This window comes from Pseudochaenichthys georgianus, chromosome 11 (genome assembly GCF_902827115.2).
Source record: "Pseudochaenichthys georgianus chromosome 11, fPseGeo1.2, whole genome shotgun sequence".
Lineage (NCBI taxonomy): Eukaryota > Metazoa > Chordata > Actinopteri > Perciformes > Channichthyidae > Pseudochaenichthys > Pseudochaenichthys georgianus.
Genome location: NC_047513.1, coordinates 17,513,290 through 17,532,415, shown reverse-complemented (window position 1 = coordinate 17,532,415; position 19,126 = coordinate 17,513,290). Strand labels below are relative to the sequence as shown.

The following is a 19,126-nucleotide window of genomic DNA, read 5'->3' as shown; positions in this document are numbered from 1 at the left end:
GCTCCAGGATCACCTGTTAGTCTGACGTGCCAGGAATAATGTGCCAGAAACTTGTCCAGAGGGGACGTCATCAGATGTCCAAATTATGTTGGTTAACTTCAACTTCAAAGACTTGAGATCGTCCAAATGTCTTAGCACATCACCCTTATCCAGTGTTGTGGCAAATATAGTTTGGTTGGGATATAATTATTTCAGTCATGACCAGAGGAGCTCACCACCAACCGAGGGCTGAACTGACTATCCTGACTATCTGTTAGTAAATCCAGAGTTTTGCCTTGCCTTCCTTTACCCAGCAGTCTAGTAGAAATGTCTTTATCATTTGTAACGCTGCACTTACTTGTAGTTCTCTTCCTCCAACTTGCCCTGTCTTTATATTGGATATATTGTTGTATTTAAAAAAAGGTAGTAATGGATTTACTTTTGATAAGATCTCGCTTTGTTAATGTATTATATATGCACGATAACATTGGAGAATAAAAGCTAGCACCACACACGTGGGAGAAATCTAACTCTTAGATCCCTTTTGAACATGTGGGATATGTATCTGGCACCATCTTGATAATAATATCTGATTCAGTGTCTTTGCATTTGCTCCTGATGATAATAAACACTATTGTTATCTTAATTTTTACGGTTTTAGAGAGAGAGAAAGAGAGAAAGAGAGAGAGAGAGAGAAACGTATGATTCAACCAGAGATTCTAAAGTTATCATTCATAACACTCCGTTCGATGTCTCACTATGGGATGCGCCTCATCGCGGAGCAAACAGAAGCATCAATCTCATTACGCCAATCCTGATTGGCTGGTGATCTTGACGTCAGCGTCAGGGAAATCACCCCCTATAAGTAGCTTGCGCCACAACGCATGCGTCATTCAAACACCTCTTCTCGCTTCAGAGCACATCTCACAGTAGCTGGGCAAGCTTCACTGTCCACAGACTGAACCCAAAATACCATTTCGGTCGACGGGCGCTAGCCGGCTACTCCTTCGCAGGAAGACGGTAGTACTAACGCCGTTAGTACTTAAAAATTGACCTCGCCCTTCTCTACGAGAAAGTAAGGTAGGTCCGATTTTTTCAAGCTAGCAGCACACCTGTTGCTAGCTCGCTCCCTCTCTACCGACACCACGGTAGCAAGGAAGTTTTTATTTTCTCTTCCTCACGGAGGGGAAAAGGATTAAAAGAGGAGCATACTGCCACACCAGTCAGTATTCTCCGGGAATAAAAGACCCACACCGTCCTTTTTTCTCCGGATTAAGGACAAGGTGGTAATACCTTTTTTCCCGTCCCACCTGTCGAGAGCGGGCCCTCTCCACGCCACGAGGTGACAAAGATGGACGCCCCTCTCCCTCACACCAGAGGAGTCAGGGACTCGGTGGCTCGACTCTGCGGCTGCGGGTTGAAGATCTCGGGCACAGACACACACCAGGTCTGTTCGTCCTGCCTCGGGCTGGAACACGCCCGAGGCGCTATCGACAACCCCGGCTCATGCGGACATTGTGTCCGCTTCACAGTCAAGAGCCTCCGCCGACGGCTAGCGAGACAAGCTAGCCTGTCGGAACAGGACCCCCCCATGTCCATGGACCCGCCGGCCGGCAGTCAAGACACGGGGGCGTCCGCCACAGAGAGCGAACCCCTCTCCGTGTCGGTCTGGGGCTCATTATCAGCGATGGCCTCAGAACCGGAATCCCACGCCCTGGCAGGCCGGGACCCGGTGACGACAAGACACGCGGGAACGGATTCCCGCGCTTTACCAAGCTGGGGCTCCCGGTTAGACCTCACCATGGTCTCACCCGCGGAGAATGTCCTCGAGTTGGATTATGAGGAGGACGATGAGGAGGACGCCCTGGCGTTCCTCCTGTCCGAGTCAGATGAACAAGAAGAGGACACCTTCATGTCATCAGCCCAGGCTGCAAAGCCTGGAGCGAGGGCTGATCTCCCGGGCGACAGCACACCAGCTTCGCCCGGTCTGAGCATGGACCTGCAGGCCGTGTGCAAACACGCTGCGGTCAGACTCAATGTTCCGTGGACTGAAATGGCCAAGGAGACCTCCAGGTCCCGCTACGAGGGGAAGCATCTTCCCCAAACAGCGGGCAAAGGGAGGCAACTCCTCCCGGTTTTTCCAGAAATGTTGGATGAAGTGTCAGTCCCGTGGAGAGATCGGCCCTTCAGCAACAAGGTCCCAATCCAGGGTGCCTCCTCCCTGAACTGCGATGGAATGGAGAGGCTCGGCCTGCTCCGCATACCACCCATGGAACCGCTGGTGAGGGGCCCCTCACCGAGCAGGAACCCCACGCAGGAACCCCACGCTGCCAGCAAAGGCGGACCGCTTTCAGTCCACAATGACTGAAAAGTCCTATAAAGCTGCAGCGCTGTCCGCCAGGGCCCTGAACGTGTCCTTGCTGCTGACCGCCTACCAAGCGGAGCTCTGCGAGGACCTGTTGGTAGCCCGGGAGCAGCCACTCTGGACGAGATGGCAGCGGTCATGGACATTTGCCTCCGTGTCCAGCGCTGCGCCGTCCAGGCCACGGGCAAAGTAATGGGGATCATGGTGGTGCAGGAAAGAGAGAGATGGCTCAACCTCACCAACCTCCCTGACCGAGAAAAGGAAGATGTGCTGGATATGCCCATCGTTCCCGAGGGAATTTTCGGCTCCGCTCTCGCCTCCATGCAAAGGAGGTGTGAGACGAAGAAGAAGGAGGACGAGGCACTCCACCTCTGCCTCCCTCGAAGGGTCCAGCCGCTGCCCTCGCAGCAGCAGTCCTTCACCCAAGCGAACTCTGCCCGGTTTAAAGCACCGGTCAAGCAGAGGTCGCAGCCCACCCAGAGTCCCCAGCCCAGGCTGGAGACAAGGGCAAGTTGGCCGAGAAAATCTCGGATCGTGAGTCCGCTGTGGGTGCGTTACGGCGGAGCCGCGTTAAATCTGTTCGCATAAAGAAAAATGCTCAATGACAGCTGTTCTCTTTAATGCACGATTTAAACGCGCTGTTAGGCGGGGACGCACTCGTACACGATTGACCTCCGGGTCCTCTGTACGCGTTCCCACCCCTGGCTCTGTTACCCCCAACTCTGGCCAGAGTGAAGGAGCAACGCCACACAATTACTCTGATGTTTCCGCCCTAGCCCGCAACGTACGGGCTGGCGGAGATATATCAGCTGTTGTGCGGGCAGCCATGGCAGCCCCCACCACGCAGGGACAGATTGTCTCAGGCGGGGGGGGCGATCCTTCACCCACGCCCAGAGCACGGGGCACTATGGGCCTGACCCGTGAGTGGTACAATCTGAATACAGTGGGACTCCCTCAGAAGGTGATAAACACTATTCAGAGTGCGAGAGCTTCCTCCACCAGGTCTCTTTACAACTGTAAGTGGAGGGTGTTTTAGGAGTGGTGCCTTCAAGAAGGACACATCTCTTTTCAATGTCCTGTCGGGGTGATTTTATCATTTCTACAGGACTTGATCGAAAAACACAGAGCTTTCTCCACGATCAAGGTGTAACTGGCTGCTATTGCTGCATGCCATGTGGGCTTTGAGGGTAAGACGGCTAGCCAACATCCTTTGGTTTGCCGTTTTATGAAGGGAGCTCGCAGGCTCCTCCCTGTCTCCAGGTCGCTGGTGCCCTTATGGGACCTGGCAGTGGTTTTAAATGGGCTCAGAATGACCCCATTTGAACCCCTGGAAGGAGCTGACATGAAACATCTGTCACTCAAGACAGTGCTGTTACTGGCCCTGGCATCCGCCAAGCGGGTCAGCGATATTCATGCACTGTCTGTACATCCCTCATGCACTCAGTTCGCCCAAGGGCAAACGAGAGTGTTGTTGAAGCCCAACCCTGCCTTTACACCAAAGGTGGTTGGTTCGTGTACCCCAATTGACATTGAGGCATTTCCTCCGCCGCTGGTTTCCTCCGGGGAGCAGCAGCAGGATCTGTTGTGTCCAGTCCGGGCTTTACACACATATATGGACAGATCAAAAGAGCTTCGGCTTAATGACCAACTCTTCGTGTCCTGGGCTAACCCTCACAAGGGCAAGCCTGTTACTAAGAAACGGCTCTCCCACTGGATTGTGGAGGCAATTGCTTTGGCCTATACGAGTCAGAATTTGCAAGCACCTTCGGGTCTGCGGGCTCACTCGACTCGGGGCCTGGCTACATGGGACGGGTGGCGCAGTGGTCTGTGCAGCGGCGAGCTGGTCCTCGCCGCTCACTTTTGTCCGCTTTTACAGGCTAGACGTCTCCGATCCAAGCGTGGCCCGAGCAGTGCTGGGCACCTTGTTGAGTCGGGACTCCACCTGTTAAATTCTGGTTGATCGGTGATCTTCGAGATAAGCTCGTCTGGCAATACGGGAGCTACAATATCCCATAGTGAGACATCGAACGGAGTGTTATGAATGAGAACTATAGGTTACTTACGTAACCCCAGGTCTCAGAGTAACATGAAGTGAGATGTCTCACCAGACGGCCCTCCTTGCTATGGTGAAGCGAGAAGAGGTGCTTATTTTGAATGACGCATGCGTTGTGGCGGAAGCTACTTATAAGGGGTGATTTCCCCTGACGCTGACGTCAAGATCACCAGCCAATCAGGATTGGCGTAATGAGATTGATGCTTCTGTTTGCTCCGCGATGAGGCGCATCCCATAGTGAGACATCTCACTTCATGTTACTCTGAGGACTGGGGTTACGTAAGTAACCTATAGTTATCATATCTAGTGGTTGAATAAATAATAAAAGTAGTAAAGATGTTTACAACAAACAACACTTCCACCAGTGCCTGATGATAGGCAGTTACATTCTGCACAGTTCTTTTTCTAAAAATGTATTGTTGACTAAGCTTGTGTCAGAACTTTCTCCAATTAAACAAAGATAAAACTGAGTTAATGGTTTTTGGAGCCAAGGCAGAACGTTTAAAAGTTAGCGCTGAGCTTCAGTCTGCAATGTTCAAACCAACAGATAAAGCCCGAAATCTAGGTGTAGTCATGGACTCTGACCTGAGTTTCAACAGTCACATTAAAACAGTTACTAAATCAGCCTACTATCACCTAAAGAATATATCTAGGATTAAAAGACTAATGTCACAGCAGGATTTGGAAAAACTTGTCCATGCCTTTATCTTCAGTAGACTCGACTACTGCAATGGTGTCTTCACAGGTCTCACTAAAAAATATATTAGAAAGCTGCAGCTGATTCAGAACGCCGCTGCTCGAGTCCTCACTAACACTAAGAAAGTGGATCACATCACTCCAGTTCTGAAGTCTTTACACTGGCTTCCTGTGTGTCAAAGAATAGATTTCAAAATATTGCTGCTGGTTTATAAAGCACTGAATGGTTTAGGCCCAAAATACATTTCTGACCTCCTGCTAAATTATGAACCATCCAGATCTCTCAGGTCTTCAGGGACTGGTCAGCTTTCTGTCCCCAGAGTCAGAACTAAACATGGTAAAGCAGCGTTCAGTTATTATGCTCCAAATATGTGGAACAAACTCCCAGAAACCTGCAGGTCCGCTGCAACTCTGACTACTTTTAAATCCAGGCTGAAGACTTTTCTTTTTGTCGCTGCTTTTAATTGAACTATTCATATCTTAAACTGCACTGTAACTTTTATCCATGTACTTTTTCTTTTAAAGTTTAATTGAACTATTCATATTTTAGACTGCACTGTAACTTTTATCCATGTATTTTTCCTTTTAATGTTTATTTTATTAGCTTTTCTTTTTTAATGCTTAATGTCTTTCATTTTTTGTAAAGCACTTTGAATTGCCTTGCGTTGAAAAGTGCTATATAAATAAACTTGCCTTGCCTTGCCTAAGCTTGCCTGGACTTTTATTAATCCCCATGGGGAAATTGTTTCTCTGCATTTGACCCATCCTAGTGTTAGGAGCAGTGGGCTGCCATTTTGAACGGCGCCCGGGGAGCAGTGTAGGGAATGGTGCCTTGCTCAGGGACACCTCGGTAGCACTTGGTCTTGCCGGGACTTGAACTGGTGACCTTCCAGTTGCCAAGCCAAGTCCCTATGGACTTCCCCACCACCGTCCCCCAGGCAGAAGAATTATATGGTATAAGCATGATTTCCCCCAAATGTCACACCCATGCTGTGTGTTTTGGGCAGTATGGGATGGATGCTTAATATGGAAAGAAAGATCATGTGCATAATGATGCATGTTTTCAAGTGCCAAGAGAGACCTGTCTCTTTCTTGCAGGGTAAGTCAAACAGCTGAATGTATCAGCAACAGGGCTCTTCAGATAAGTCCCTGGAGCAAACTCTCACACACACACACACACACACACACACACACAGTTAGGGACTCACAATCATAATGAACATGGGCCAAGTAGCAAGTGGAAACTAGTGCCAGTGAATAAATCTGGGACAACTGCTTGGACATACAAGTAGCACAAACACACACATGAACACACACGCAGCATGTGTACATACTTAAACCAATGCACTATGCAATTAGTGATATTGTCTTTATGCTGCACAGCAAACACACATATCAACAAATTACACACCCACCAACCATCCAGCCTACATTCAGACAGGCACACAGGCCCTGAGAGGGATGCAGGGAGACACAGAGACAGTTTAGCAGTGTATCATTGTCGACAGCAAGCAGCAGGGACCATCACCGTGTGTGTGTGTGTGTGTGTGTGTGTGTGTGTGTGTGTGTGTGTGTGTGTGTGTGTGTGTGTGTGTGTGTGTGTGTGTGTGTGTGTGTGTGTGTGTGTGTGTGTGTGTGTGTGTGTGTGTGTGTGTGTGTGTGTGTGTGTGTGTGTGTGTGTGTGTGTGTGTGTGTGTGTGTGTGTGTGTGTGTGTGTGTGTCCATGACAAAGTGTGCATGTAAATGTAAACAAGCTGTCAGCTGAAAGATAGTGAACTAAATTGTACAAACATACATTCCGTTCACATCAAACATTACACCATGTTTTTTTCTACAGGAAGTGTTTGTGTTGGCACAGTATACTTCTCTTAGGAGGGAACAGCCGCTCCAGTAAACATGAGCACATATGGCTTACTCATCATATGAATGCTGCTTTAAGTATGTGCCCCTTTAATTGAAATGTTCTTTACACACTCGCTTTTATAGTATATATATATATATATAGTAAAACTGACTTCTAGTGATATCTTGTTGGTGGTTACAATGGTTACTGTAGTAAACCATAACCCAGATTCAGTATGAATATCTTATCAGTACACAGTACTACTAAATTAATACTATATGACCACATCGCAAACACCATCTGTGAGCCTCTGCAACTTTAATATATACATTGCAAAACATTTTCACGATGCTAAGTGTATGATTGTGATGTTAAAATCAAACCAATGCATAATGACTCTGCATATTAAAACTTCATTTGAATGTGTATTATTTAATGCCTAAATTAATGTATTGTCCTTTTATCTGGCATATGGGATTGTATACGAACTGACACTTGATATCTCAGAGAGCTGCTCGGTGAAAAGCAGAGGGCTACATAATTGTAAACTTATTTGTTTTGTTGGGTTGCTCAGTGTCATGTGTGCCTCAGGCAGAAAGGGTTATGCTCTGGAACTAACTGCCTCATTGAGGACATCAAAGTTGTTCTAATCTAAATCTAATCTGAAATCTTAAATGCACACAGGACATGGTGGTGATTCATAGTGAGTTTCTAATTTTAACCTTCACTTCAACTAATTGTATCGCTTCTTTCATCTGTGAGAAATGGTGCCATGGTGTTTACTCAAGCCCTAAAGAGAGGGCAAAAAGGGTCGCTATAGCTACCCCTTGTGTAACATTTTAAAAACTAAAACACCGTCCCAAAAAACTATTATTTGTATGTCATGCAAAAATAACCTCAGTGATCTAGTGTCTCAAATGTTTACTAAAGTAAAAAAGAGAAAGGGTTTTAGTTTTCACTAAAGTAAATTGCAAAAAGTGTTAGATTGGTGTTTTCTGATAAAGATATGGCCACCAAACGAATACGGTTTCTGTCCTTGCTAGCCTTCAGTATGCTCTCCTTTTGTGTCGTGCTCTGCCCATGATTTCCTCCCTCTCTGTAGGTTTGACAGCCTGCCATGTTGAAAAGGAATGAACTTGTCACCCATTAGGGAGTCCTTTGCTGTGCTGAGTGGAAAGGAGCCAACAAACCTGGACTAAGTTCAGAAGATGACAATTTTCCTTGAAAATGATTCTGAATGGCCCCTAAAAGGAATGAAATGAACATCTTGCACACTGTGTCCCTGACAATAAAGAACATATTAAAGGTCCCCTACTATACTGTTTTTCATCAATATATTATAGGTCTCGGATATATACAAAACATGTCTCTGAAGTGTTTGGCTCCAAACACCAAACAGATCATTGCAGCATCCCATAAACCCCTCTGTTTCAGCCCTGTTTCAAAAGTGCTGATTCTCTGTCTGTTACTTTAGAGGAAACGCCCCTCTGAGAGATATTTGGTTAAAAAGAACACAATGGTGCTCTAGGAGATTCAGGTGATAAGGTGGGGGGGGGGGGTACCTTGGTTGGTGATTGGCTAATGGTTACACAAGCTAAAAAATCGTTATGACATCATAAAGTGGCCAACATCTAATCAGCTCATTTTGAGACAGGTTTTTATATAAATGGATCAGGACAAAAAGAGAGCAAATATTTGTTCCTGAAACTTTCAGAATCTCCTAACACATGTCTTTTTATAATAATAGGTGACCTTTAATATGTAAATACTGCCCACAAAATCTAGAGTTAAATCGTCCCAAAGATAAAAACATGTAGTGTTTTTAAAGGTTCTATTGGGATGTGTTGCTTCCTCCAAGTGTAATGTGTATATGAAATATCAGGGGTTGCTTCAGGTAAACAACACACAGTGCACCTGCTCAATTACTTCGGGGTTCAGACTTTTATCGTTCTTTGCAAGGGGCTAGTGGTTGTTATTTATATTGGTAATGTTTCTGAACTTTAGATACTCCTCAATAAAGCCCAGCCTAAACATGATTACACAACAACCCCCCACACACACAAACACGCACTGACAGTGTCTGACCTTCATAGTTGAGTTTGAAGCCATGTGCAGAGACAGCGAAGTCACTGGTCAACCTCAGTGAGAAGACGTTTCCTGTGCTGGTGACAGGGGGAGGGACCTGGAAGCCTGTTATCCTGTAGAAACACAGAGCACAATGTGTTGACATTATCAGACAATTACCAGACATGTGAACCATACAGAAAAAATGACAGTCCCTCTATTGTTGGCGATACAAAAGGCCTGACAGCTTGTTAACCTATAGCAACAAAAATATTAGCATATTGATGTGTTAAAACAAAAACAACGGACTGATTCATCAGCTAAACATGAATGTAAGTGCTTCCTGTGCCTAGAAAAGTACTGAATGTACTCGTAAAATCAGATTATAATGCGTTTAGTGAAGTTAAGAAAAACTCCTGAATTGTATGTCCCGAGTCGACTGTGTTTCATCAGATGAGACATACGTACGGATACTTTGCCAGTTTGATTACCCTTCTATCTAATATGTGTGCTTTTAGTAGGACCACTGCAAACAGCCCCGAGGCAGAACACAAAACAGCTTTTGAAAACATAAAACAGGGCTGCATTAAAACCAAATACACTGGATAGGGGTGAGAAACTAGTGAGCCTTGGTTAACTTATCTGTCATATTGAAATGGGTTTTTGTACAAAAGGTAAACAAAAACAGAGAGTCAAGTAAGGAGGCAAGGCCGCCTTTAATCTAAACTCCACATGATTGAGTGTGTCCTCCAAAAATGTGCTTACACATAACTGCCCAGGTGTTCATTCAGTTTTTACATTCCTTCGATGAAATGAGGAAGAGGAGAGAAGGAGGAATGGAAGGCCAGCTTTTTACAGGTATGAACAACAGCCAAACCTTAAAGTGTCTGCCACTGCAACACGTTTATGTTTGTCCTTAAGCTACCATTCTTCCCTTTATTTCACCTCCATCCTTCCTTCCATTTCCTCCCTTCCTCTTTCATCTGCCACCCGCTTCTCCTCCTCTTACGTAAGCCTTCTAACTGTTCACTCTTTACTTCAACGTCCTTGCACACTTTCTGTTCTCTCTGCTCTTCTCTGTGGCATTTACCCAATCTTCCTCTCTCTGCCTTTTCCTGGCATTCATAAAGCTCACATATTTTTTTAACCACCCTTCATCACCCTTTCTTCTTTCTCGAATCCTTTCCTTTTACTTTTGTTCCCTAATTTCTTCTCTTTGGTCTTTTTTTGTTCCCTTTATTCTAAATTACCTTTAATTTTTACACAGAGCATCTCTCTCTGGCATTTGTCAATCGTTAATGTATCTCTTCTTTCCATTGTAGTCAGAGTTCAATGTATACTTTTAAACATGGGTTTGATTAGTAATACATGTATCCCCTTGTTTATGTTCTGTAACCAATGCAATAGATATTCATAAGTTACAGGTTGGCCCTCACTCCTCTAAGCTGTGTATCCTATATATATATATTAAAAAAAAAGTATTCCTCCCAACTTACTGTGCTTACTGACCAGAAAATCAAGTAATCAGAAAAAAATGCAACATGTAACTATCAATATGTGGAGCATAGTTTTCCCCTACAAGCTAAATATGGTTGTGGCAAGACATATTACATTGTTCTGTGTACTCTTTCACTGATACCTCATTCACACCAACGGTGATTTTGGAAAATAGCTGGAAATAAGGTCTGTGGTTGACGCACATTTAAGAGACGGATCACGTTTTGTTCAGTAGGATAATCTCCACATGTCTACCCTACCTTTCGAATCATAAATCTGATCGATAGATTAGACTTCCGGGTTTTAGGACGCGTCACTGTGGCACTCTACTGTATAACCAATACAAATAAAGAAAATATGATATCCTTTTTGAAACATTGTGTGCATTATTGTTTGTACGGAGCTTGCTGATAAAAACGCAGCCAGCATGAAAAACACAAATATCGTGTTATGTAAATAAACGTTGAACCCTTCCGCTTCCTTTCCAAAATCGTATTTGTAATGCTTTACTCCTCCAGAGACAAACTTTTAACATGCAAACAAACACACACACTCACACAAACAGCCTGTACACTCTAGTTCCTGTGTAACAATTTATCTGGGGATTTATGTGTTTTGAGATGTATGAGGTAAAACCACAATTATTTTAGAGAAAGTGAAAGAGAGATGGAACCAAGGGTGTCTATTCCTGTGGGAGTGTGTGTGGTGTATAGAGTGAAATCACATTAGCGAGTGAATGAAGAAGGAGCTAATATCAGCTGAGTGCTTTCTCTACTCTTGCGTACTCATACACAAACAAAAGGGGCGTCAGACGGGATCACACACACACACACACACACACACACACACACACACACACACACACACACACACACACACATACACACTCTTTATTTTGTCCAAAAAGCAACCATGCAGTCTGGCTAATGCGATTGTCAGACCCTGTTTCTCTTGTTCTCTCCATCCCTTGTATCTGATGGTCTCTTTATTGAAGGAAAATAGATGTTTCATTATTATTACAGCCATGAAAGAAAGAGAGACAGGGCCGAAAGAGATCAACAAAAAAAAAAAAAATGGAGAAATATGGACAGATTGAGGCAACAAACTGGTGCACACTTGAAGAGCCTGTGAAAGCCTCCCAACAACTGTTGTGCAATGAACTATTGGGCTACTAGTAATCTCGAACCGTCAGTTTAAAAAAGAAGGTGCGATACCGTTCCGATAAATATCAATAATTTCGAACATCGCGGGGAAATTCCTTCGACTCATTTTGAAGTTTTGGGGGAAGCCGGAAGTGACGTCAATGCGGGAACGCTTCACTGTGCGGCGAGAGAGCCAAACACGGACAAAGTGTGTTGTCATGTGTAGAAATGGTGAATTACTGAGTTTAGGCACGTTAATAACGTTTTAATGAAGTTCACTACCGTATATTCATATTTGTCAGTGCTTTCATGTCAATTCGGCGAACATAAACATAAATGATCGTGGTGAAGATGATGATTACATTAGGATTAAAAATCGGTAGTGAGAGCTGCTGAATTTCCTCCCGTGGGATGTGATATAAAAACTAGGGATGCACGAGATTGGTTTTTTGAAACCGATACCGATAACTTCCTGCTTCTCAAGACCGATACCGATACCGATAATAATATAATATATATATATATATATATATTAAATGTACCTGTAGTTTTTGCACACCTGGTGGTAAAAAAAGACTAGTAGTGAGCAAATGACATGAGCATTACTACTATGAACAAAACAAAGCCAAGAACAGTTTGACTCTTCAAAGTGACCATATTTATTTTCCCAAATAAAGTTCTTGCCTTTTTCAAAAGCCTCGTCGATAGGTAAAAGCCCCGGTGCCTTTGCAGCTGGCTTTGGATTCGCCGCTAGTTTAGCAGCGCAGGCGTCTTCGTACGCTTTTAACACACCATCATGGCGATGGCGATGTTTCAGGTGACTAATCAGGTTGGAAGTATTATAGCTCGTTGCCTTTTTCCCTCCTCGTGGAACTTCTGCATTGCATTTGTTAATACAAATAGCAAGCGAACTATCTAACTCTGAAACTTTGAAATACTCCCATACTACCGACGACATGTTTGTTTACTGTCCTGGCTTCACGGCCGCACACCATTTACGTCACAGCCAGGCATGAGTTAGGGAGCGCTGGATTTGTGAAAAACTCCCCTCTTCCTAAACCACTAATACCACAGTACTGGCAAAACGGGAGGAGCCGAGGGAAAAACAAGCGCCCCTCATCCCAATCCACCCACACCGCAGTATTTTTTTCTTTTTTTGTACCCAAAAAATATATTGTATACTTTATCGGGGCTATTAATACTTTTATCGGGTTTATCGGGATGACGTCATAATTCCTAATATCGGACCGATGATTATCGGTTAGTGCACCACTAATAAAAACAAATCGATTATTTTTGTAGTTGTAAACTCATGTGGATGAAACTACATGTGTTAGTGCTTTCATGTCAATTCGGCGAACATATGATACATTAAATGATGATTTAAAAATCGTTTGTTTGAGCCGGTCTGCATTTCCTGATGAAAAAACAAACCGATGCTTTTTGTAGTTGTAGTACACCAACATGGATTAAACGTGTGTTTTTTTTACCACAATGTTGGGGAAATTAATGGATAACGCACGGATTATGATTATTATTATTCCCACTCCGATCGGGACACTAGGTCCACCGTTTCCCCGCAGCGAGGCTCCCCCGTTGACAGTTTACGTGGGCTGGGCTGGGTGCAGTGGGCCGGTACCGAAGTTGGCCGGTCGGATAAGTCACTAGCACATCCCCCACTTCCCCCGTTGACAATTTACTAGCGGTACCGATGTGGGCCGGTCGAGAGTCCCGGGATGATTTTTAGTCCCATTCCTGTCATAGTCTGCTCCATCATTCACCAGTAGTTTTCCATTCACCTGTCTCACCTGTTTTCCACACCCACTCGTTAACTCACTCTCTTTCTCTTCTGCACCCATTAGCTTCTGCCAGTATTTAAACTCGCACCTGACACACACTCTTTGCCAGATTGTACTTTGCCTCATGCTTGTCTCTCCCGCGTTCAACACTAGATTGCCTACCCGGTTCCGACCCTGCCTGTCCCCGACCTGCCTGCTCTGCCTGTTTCCTGATCCTGCCTGTCCCTCGACTATCCTGCCTGGCCTGTTATCCGACCCTGCCTGTATCCACGCTGACCGCCTCGCTTACTCCCTGACCCTCTGCCTGTCCCTGACTCACCTTCTGCCCGCTGTCCTCCGGTGCGTTATACTGCCCGGTTGGTATTCCTCCGATCCAGTGGAATCTCCAATAAAGGATATTACCAATTCTCCTTGGTTTCTCGAGTGCTGCATTTGGGTTCTCCTTAAGACTGTGACAATTCCACCACTGGCTACATGACCGTATTATCGCCCATATTGACGCACCTAATTCCTAAACTTCTAACAGATAAAACATAAACCGATCCTTCAGCCTCATATGAGCTCTCAGACACGTTCAAAATTAAACTGTCATCGCTGTCTGAGCTTGCTGCTGTGTGCGCCATCGTGCGTTTACATGCAGATGCTGCCGGGATCCGGAACGGTGCAGCTGGAGCGCTGTGCCCGCAATGACGTCACACATCATTTGGTGGGATTTGAAGAATCCCCGAGAAGATCCAGAATATGGTCAACATTGAAGGGCAAATGAATGGTTATCAAAGTACAAATATCCAAAATCAGTTCAGTAACGGTTTTCAAGGGGACAATATTTACTCAAATTGATGGGTTTGGATGATGGGGGGAAACTCGTGTCACAGGCTCTTTAAGGCTGTGTCGGCTTTGTGTTGTTCTCAGTTAAATCACATCTGAAGTGAACTGCATCATTAAATCACATCATGGAGTATTCTTATGTTGACCAACAGGCCATGTACTCTCATATGGTTTGGATATACATTTAAAGTAAGCGATGTGAGTGAGTGTGGCATAATTAGAAAGACAATACGAATGAATAAGCTTATTTAGATGACATTTGACATGAATTCACTGGGAGCACCTATTTTTCATACAGCTTAATGACATTGTCTTACTGACCAGTTGTGTTTATGAAATGGATATTGACTTACATTTAGCTTTAATGTTTTTACTTTCAAAATAAGCATATTACCTATACAAAAACAGTAATCTGTGTATATGAAAAGTTGACTAACAAAAATAGTTGGCTATATGAATGTGGTCAAATTAACTTAACCCTCCTTCCTAACTAGGCATTTGAAAAACGACCTTTTTCCATTGAAAGATCATGCATACCAACAAGTCTATCATTATTTCTAGGGCTGTGCGATTATGGCAAAAATCATAATCACGATTATTTGGGTCAATAATTGATATCACGATTATTTTGACGATTATTCATTGACCATTTATTGAACTTTAAAACAAATAATATTTTACCAATAAACAAGATCAACAAATATATTGGAGCGCACTTCCAAAACCATACTAAACATATATTATTAATATGATAAATAAAAATAAATTAGACCAAAATAAATTAAATCAAATGTTTAGGCCACCATGGCAAATGCTGGTAGGGCTGCTCATGTCATCTCTTAAAGATTTTTAGCAAGAAACACCAGCCTGTTGACATGGTCTGGTTTCAGAGATGAGCGCAGGCAGATGACAAGCCACCTGGACTGAAGACCCTCAGCCATGCCCCGACACATGGGGTGACGCCGGCCAATCACAAAGCTTTGATGCGTTCAAGTGCATTATTCTGGCACAGGAAGATTATGTTACAGGACATTAACGATAAAACAGATTATTGTTGTTCTATTTTTAGACACATCTCGCGATCGACTGGTTGGGCACCCCTGGGCTAGACCATAGGTCCGTTGTGGTCGCAAAGTAGTCAGCTGAAGCCACATCTCTCTCTCAACTTCCCCACGGCATTTGTCATATAGTGCAGGCAGCGCAGACCTGCTGAAATAATACCGAGAAGGCATCGCGTAACGCTTAAAGCCCTGGTTGCTAACAGTGCTAACTGGGCACATATCTTTAGCGATGTGAAATGTATCTCCAGGTCTCCCTTGAAAAAGAGATCATTGATCTCAATGGGATTTTACCTGGATAAATAAAGGTTTTTTTTTTAATTGTAAAGACAAAGTACTTGCAAATAGTGGAAATAGTTTTACCCTTCTTTTTAACGAGTTGCTGCTCTTGTTCCGACATCTTCGCTCGTGCTGAACACTCACAACACATGTCACTCGCACGTGGCCGAGTGGGCTTTTAGGGAGGGGCGAAAGCGCACCCAGCAAAATAATCGTATTTTGTCAATTATGCTGTTTTCATAATCGTCGCAAGCCATAATCGTAATCGCGATTAAAATACGATTAATTGCACAGCCCTAATTTCTACCATTCTATCTTCTATACTATACACACAGGCAAAACATACATCCTAAAACATGCATAATGTAGCTGTTCCTGATTATTTTCTATGATGATCATGAAATAAAAAGACATGTTTGTTTGAGTATGTACATAATGTATTGAGCAATGTAAAACCGAACTGGGCGCAAATTAGGTGACATTTGTATTCTCATAAGAATGAAGGGTGAGAGGAGTTCAGTGTTAAAGTGTGTTTGTTTCCCTCAGCGAGTGTCACTATGTGTAGCTACACGTCCCTAACCACCAAAGTAATAGTACCGAGAGACCATTGGAAGTCTGTGTCTGTGAGCTAGAGAAAGTGTGTACTGTGTGTGAGAATATGTGTGTTAGAGTTTGGTTGTGTGTGTTTTATTGAGCTGATACTGCCCCAAGATCTGACCCCGCAAACCAAAAGGCTCTGAAGCTCGTCTTCCTCCAGTCTCACCCCATGTTCCAGCATTCATATTTGATTTACTCTTCCACCCTGACTCGTTCCATTGGGAGAACAGGAAGTGTGTCAGTTTACTGGCCATTTACTTTCTTGCCACTTGTCTCTCTCCTCCCTGAGAGGCAGGTAGCTTTTAACACGTACTCCAAAAGCCTTTTCACAGCTTGTCTTTCCAATCAGAGCACACATACAGAAATGCAGCATTCAACATGCACAGCAGACAGAGGTAGGGATAAGCATAGTAAAGTATTTGTATGTTTTGAGGTTATTATATACTGTACATTATATATTATATTATATTTATAAATTATGAGTAACTTATAACCATAAGTATTAGTAATTTCACAATTGAATGCTTATGTTTGCAAAAATGTGATCTGTAATTAAATACATTTATGAGAAAAAAAATCAATAATTTATTTTTGCATTTATAGTGATATATACAGTAGTCAAATACGGACTATATATTTGTAATGTGTTCCGTATACGAGTCCAGCGCATTATATTTTTTCATGGGGTGCAGAGCCAGTTTTTAAAGGCAATTTATACCCAGAGGAAACCAGCCATATTTGATTAATTTAACAGCCAAGCTAACTGTTTAATAAAAAACACACACACATTTTAGTATTGTTATTTGGTATTTTGAATGAGGTATTTACTTTATTTCTTGAATATCAATTACTCTTATTTCACTGCTATTTCATCATGCAGTGTTACGTTAATATTCATATCATGTGAGTAAAACAACGCTACAAATGAACGCAACTACACTTGCAGAAATACAAGTGAGAAGATGAACTGCATCATCTCCATTTGAGACATGTTGATGTGTCCTTTGCCACAAAAACATGGATCTGAGATTAGGTTTGCTAATGATGTTATACTAAATTAATAGGTCATACCAATTTCCTGGAACACTTTAAAGAGATTATAATTTTCACTAAAAAACAATGTATTTGATTGTTTTAAATGTGTTACATATTATGAAGGAAGGAGCTATTAATATTGAAAGTGGTGTGAAGAGAACAATGTCCTCTTTAGTAAATACAAAAAAAAAATCTCCTCCTCCCCTCTCTTCCACTTCATGTCAGTAGATTTATTTCCTACTCGTGTCTAAAGTTCATGGTCTGTGGTGAGTGATTGATTACCAACACTACCCTGAGTGACACACACACACGCACATGCACACAGTCATTTTTAAGGTCATGTGGTCAATAGTCACTGGTGTGACTTGTAAATCAGTCATTCCCTACCCACCATGAACGGTGTACACGTGTGTGTGTGTGTGTGTGTGTGTGTGTGTGTGTGTGTGTGTGTGTGTGTGTGTGTGTGTGTGTGTGTGTGTGTGTGTGTGTGTGTGTGTGTGTGTGTGTGTGTGTGTGTGTGTGTGTGTGTGTGTCGGGGGGTCCTTGACCATGGTGACATGCTATCAATTAAATTAGTCACACACGTAAATTCACCTGATACAGATCCACATAAACACACATAGGCCCACTGGCCAGGTCACCCTTACACCCCCCTCATTGACGGGCTCCATTTATCACAGAGAGAAAGAGAGGAAGAGAGGGAGAGATGTTTGCTCCCTAAAGACTCTTACATGTATGATAAACAAAATAAAACACTTAATAAAACCAGAACAGAGTGAACATTTAACATTTTGTGTGATGTTATACTTGTGCCAATTCATATGTGTAAGACTGAATGGTTTAACCATGACATTCAAGATCAAAACACATATTCAGACTCAATGACCTCTGAAAACATTCAAAAGATCAACATGATATGATATACTTTATTAATCCCCGTGGGGAAATTGTTTCTCTGCATTTGACCCATCCTAGTGTTAGGAGCAGTGGGCAGCCATTTTGAACAGCGCCCGGGGAGCAGTGTAGGGAACGGTGCCTTGCTCAGGGACACCTCGGTAGCACTTGGTCTTGCCGGGACTTGAACTGGTGACCTTCCAATTGCCAAGCCAAGTCCCTATCGACTTCGCCACCACCGCCCCATATACATACATACACACTGATTTTCGAAAAAAAAAGGGAAATACACCTCAACGTTCATACACATATGCCTGCATGCACATGGACACACTGAGCAACACCAGACTGAGGGTCAGACTGGGAGAAAACCAATTTCCCTCCAGCAGATACCATGCAATGCTGCTGGCCCTGCTTTGTTTGTCTGTATCTTTTGTCTGTTTGTCTCTATGCATTCTGACGTGTGTGTGTGTGTGTGTGTGTGTGTGTGTGTGTGTGTGTGTGTGTGTGTGGTGTGTGTGTGTGTGTGTGTGTGTGTGTGTGTGTGTGTGTGTGTGTGTGTGTGTGTGTGTGTGTGTGTGTGTGTGTGTGTGTGTGTGTGTGCATGTGTGCGCGTGTGTGGGTGTGTGTGTGTGTGTGTGTCACGTATTGGCACCCAGCAGTGCAAACATCCATTCCTTCCAATCCCTCTCAGGATTGCTGTGATGCCCAGGGACGATAAGCCCTTTTGTGGTGCATAGTGGGGGGGGGGGGGGTTCTGGTTGGCCATCACTGCTCTCTGTGCACCCCCGAAGAGAGAGACACTATATATCTATACTTCATGTATGCTAAGGATAAAGGTATGGAAATGTTTTAAGTTTCCATACGGTCACCGTCAGCCAAAAGACTGGCAATGGTATATTGGCATATTTGTACAGTGCACTAGAAAGAACATTGGATATGTTATTGTTTATTTTTATTTCACTAAATGTATTTAGTATAAATATTGGTCTGGCAT

At 43.7% G+C, this 19,126-nt stretch overlaps 1 protein-coding gene across 1 annotated transcript in view; it reads right to left on the bottom strand.

Moving 5' to 3' along the window:
* Positions 1-19,126, bottom strand: part of LOC117455499 (CUB and sushi domain-containing protein 3-like) — a 405,573-nt gene that overhangs the window by 261,301 nt on the left and 125,146 nt on the right. The window contains exon 3 of the mRNA XM_034095008.2: positions 9,022-9,134. Within this exon, the coding sequence (XP_033950899.1) occupies positions 9,022-9,134 (113 nt within the window). The remainder of the gene's footprint in view (positions 1-9,021; positions 9,135-19,126) is intronic.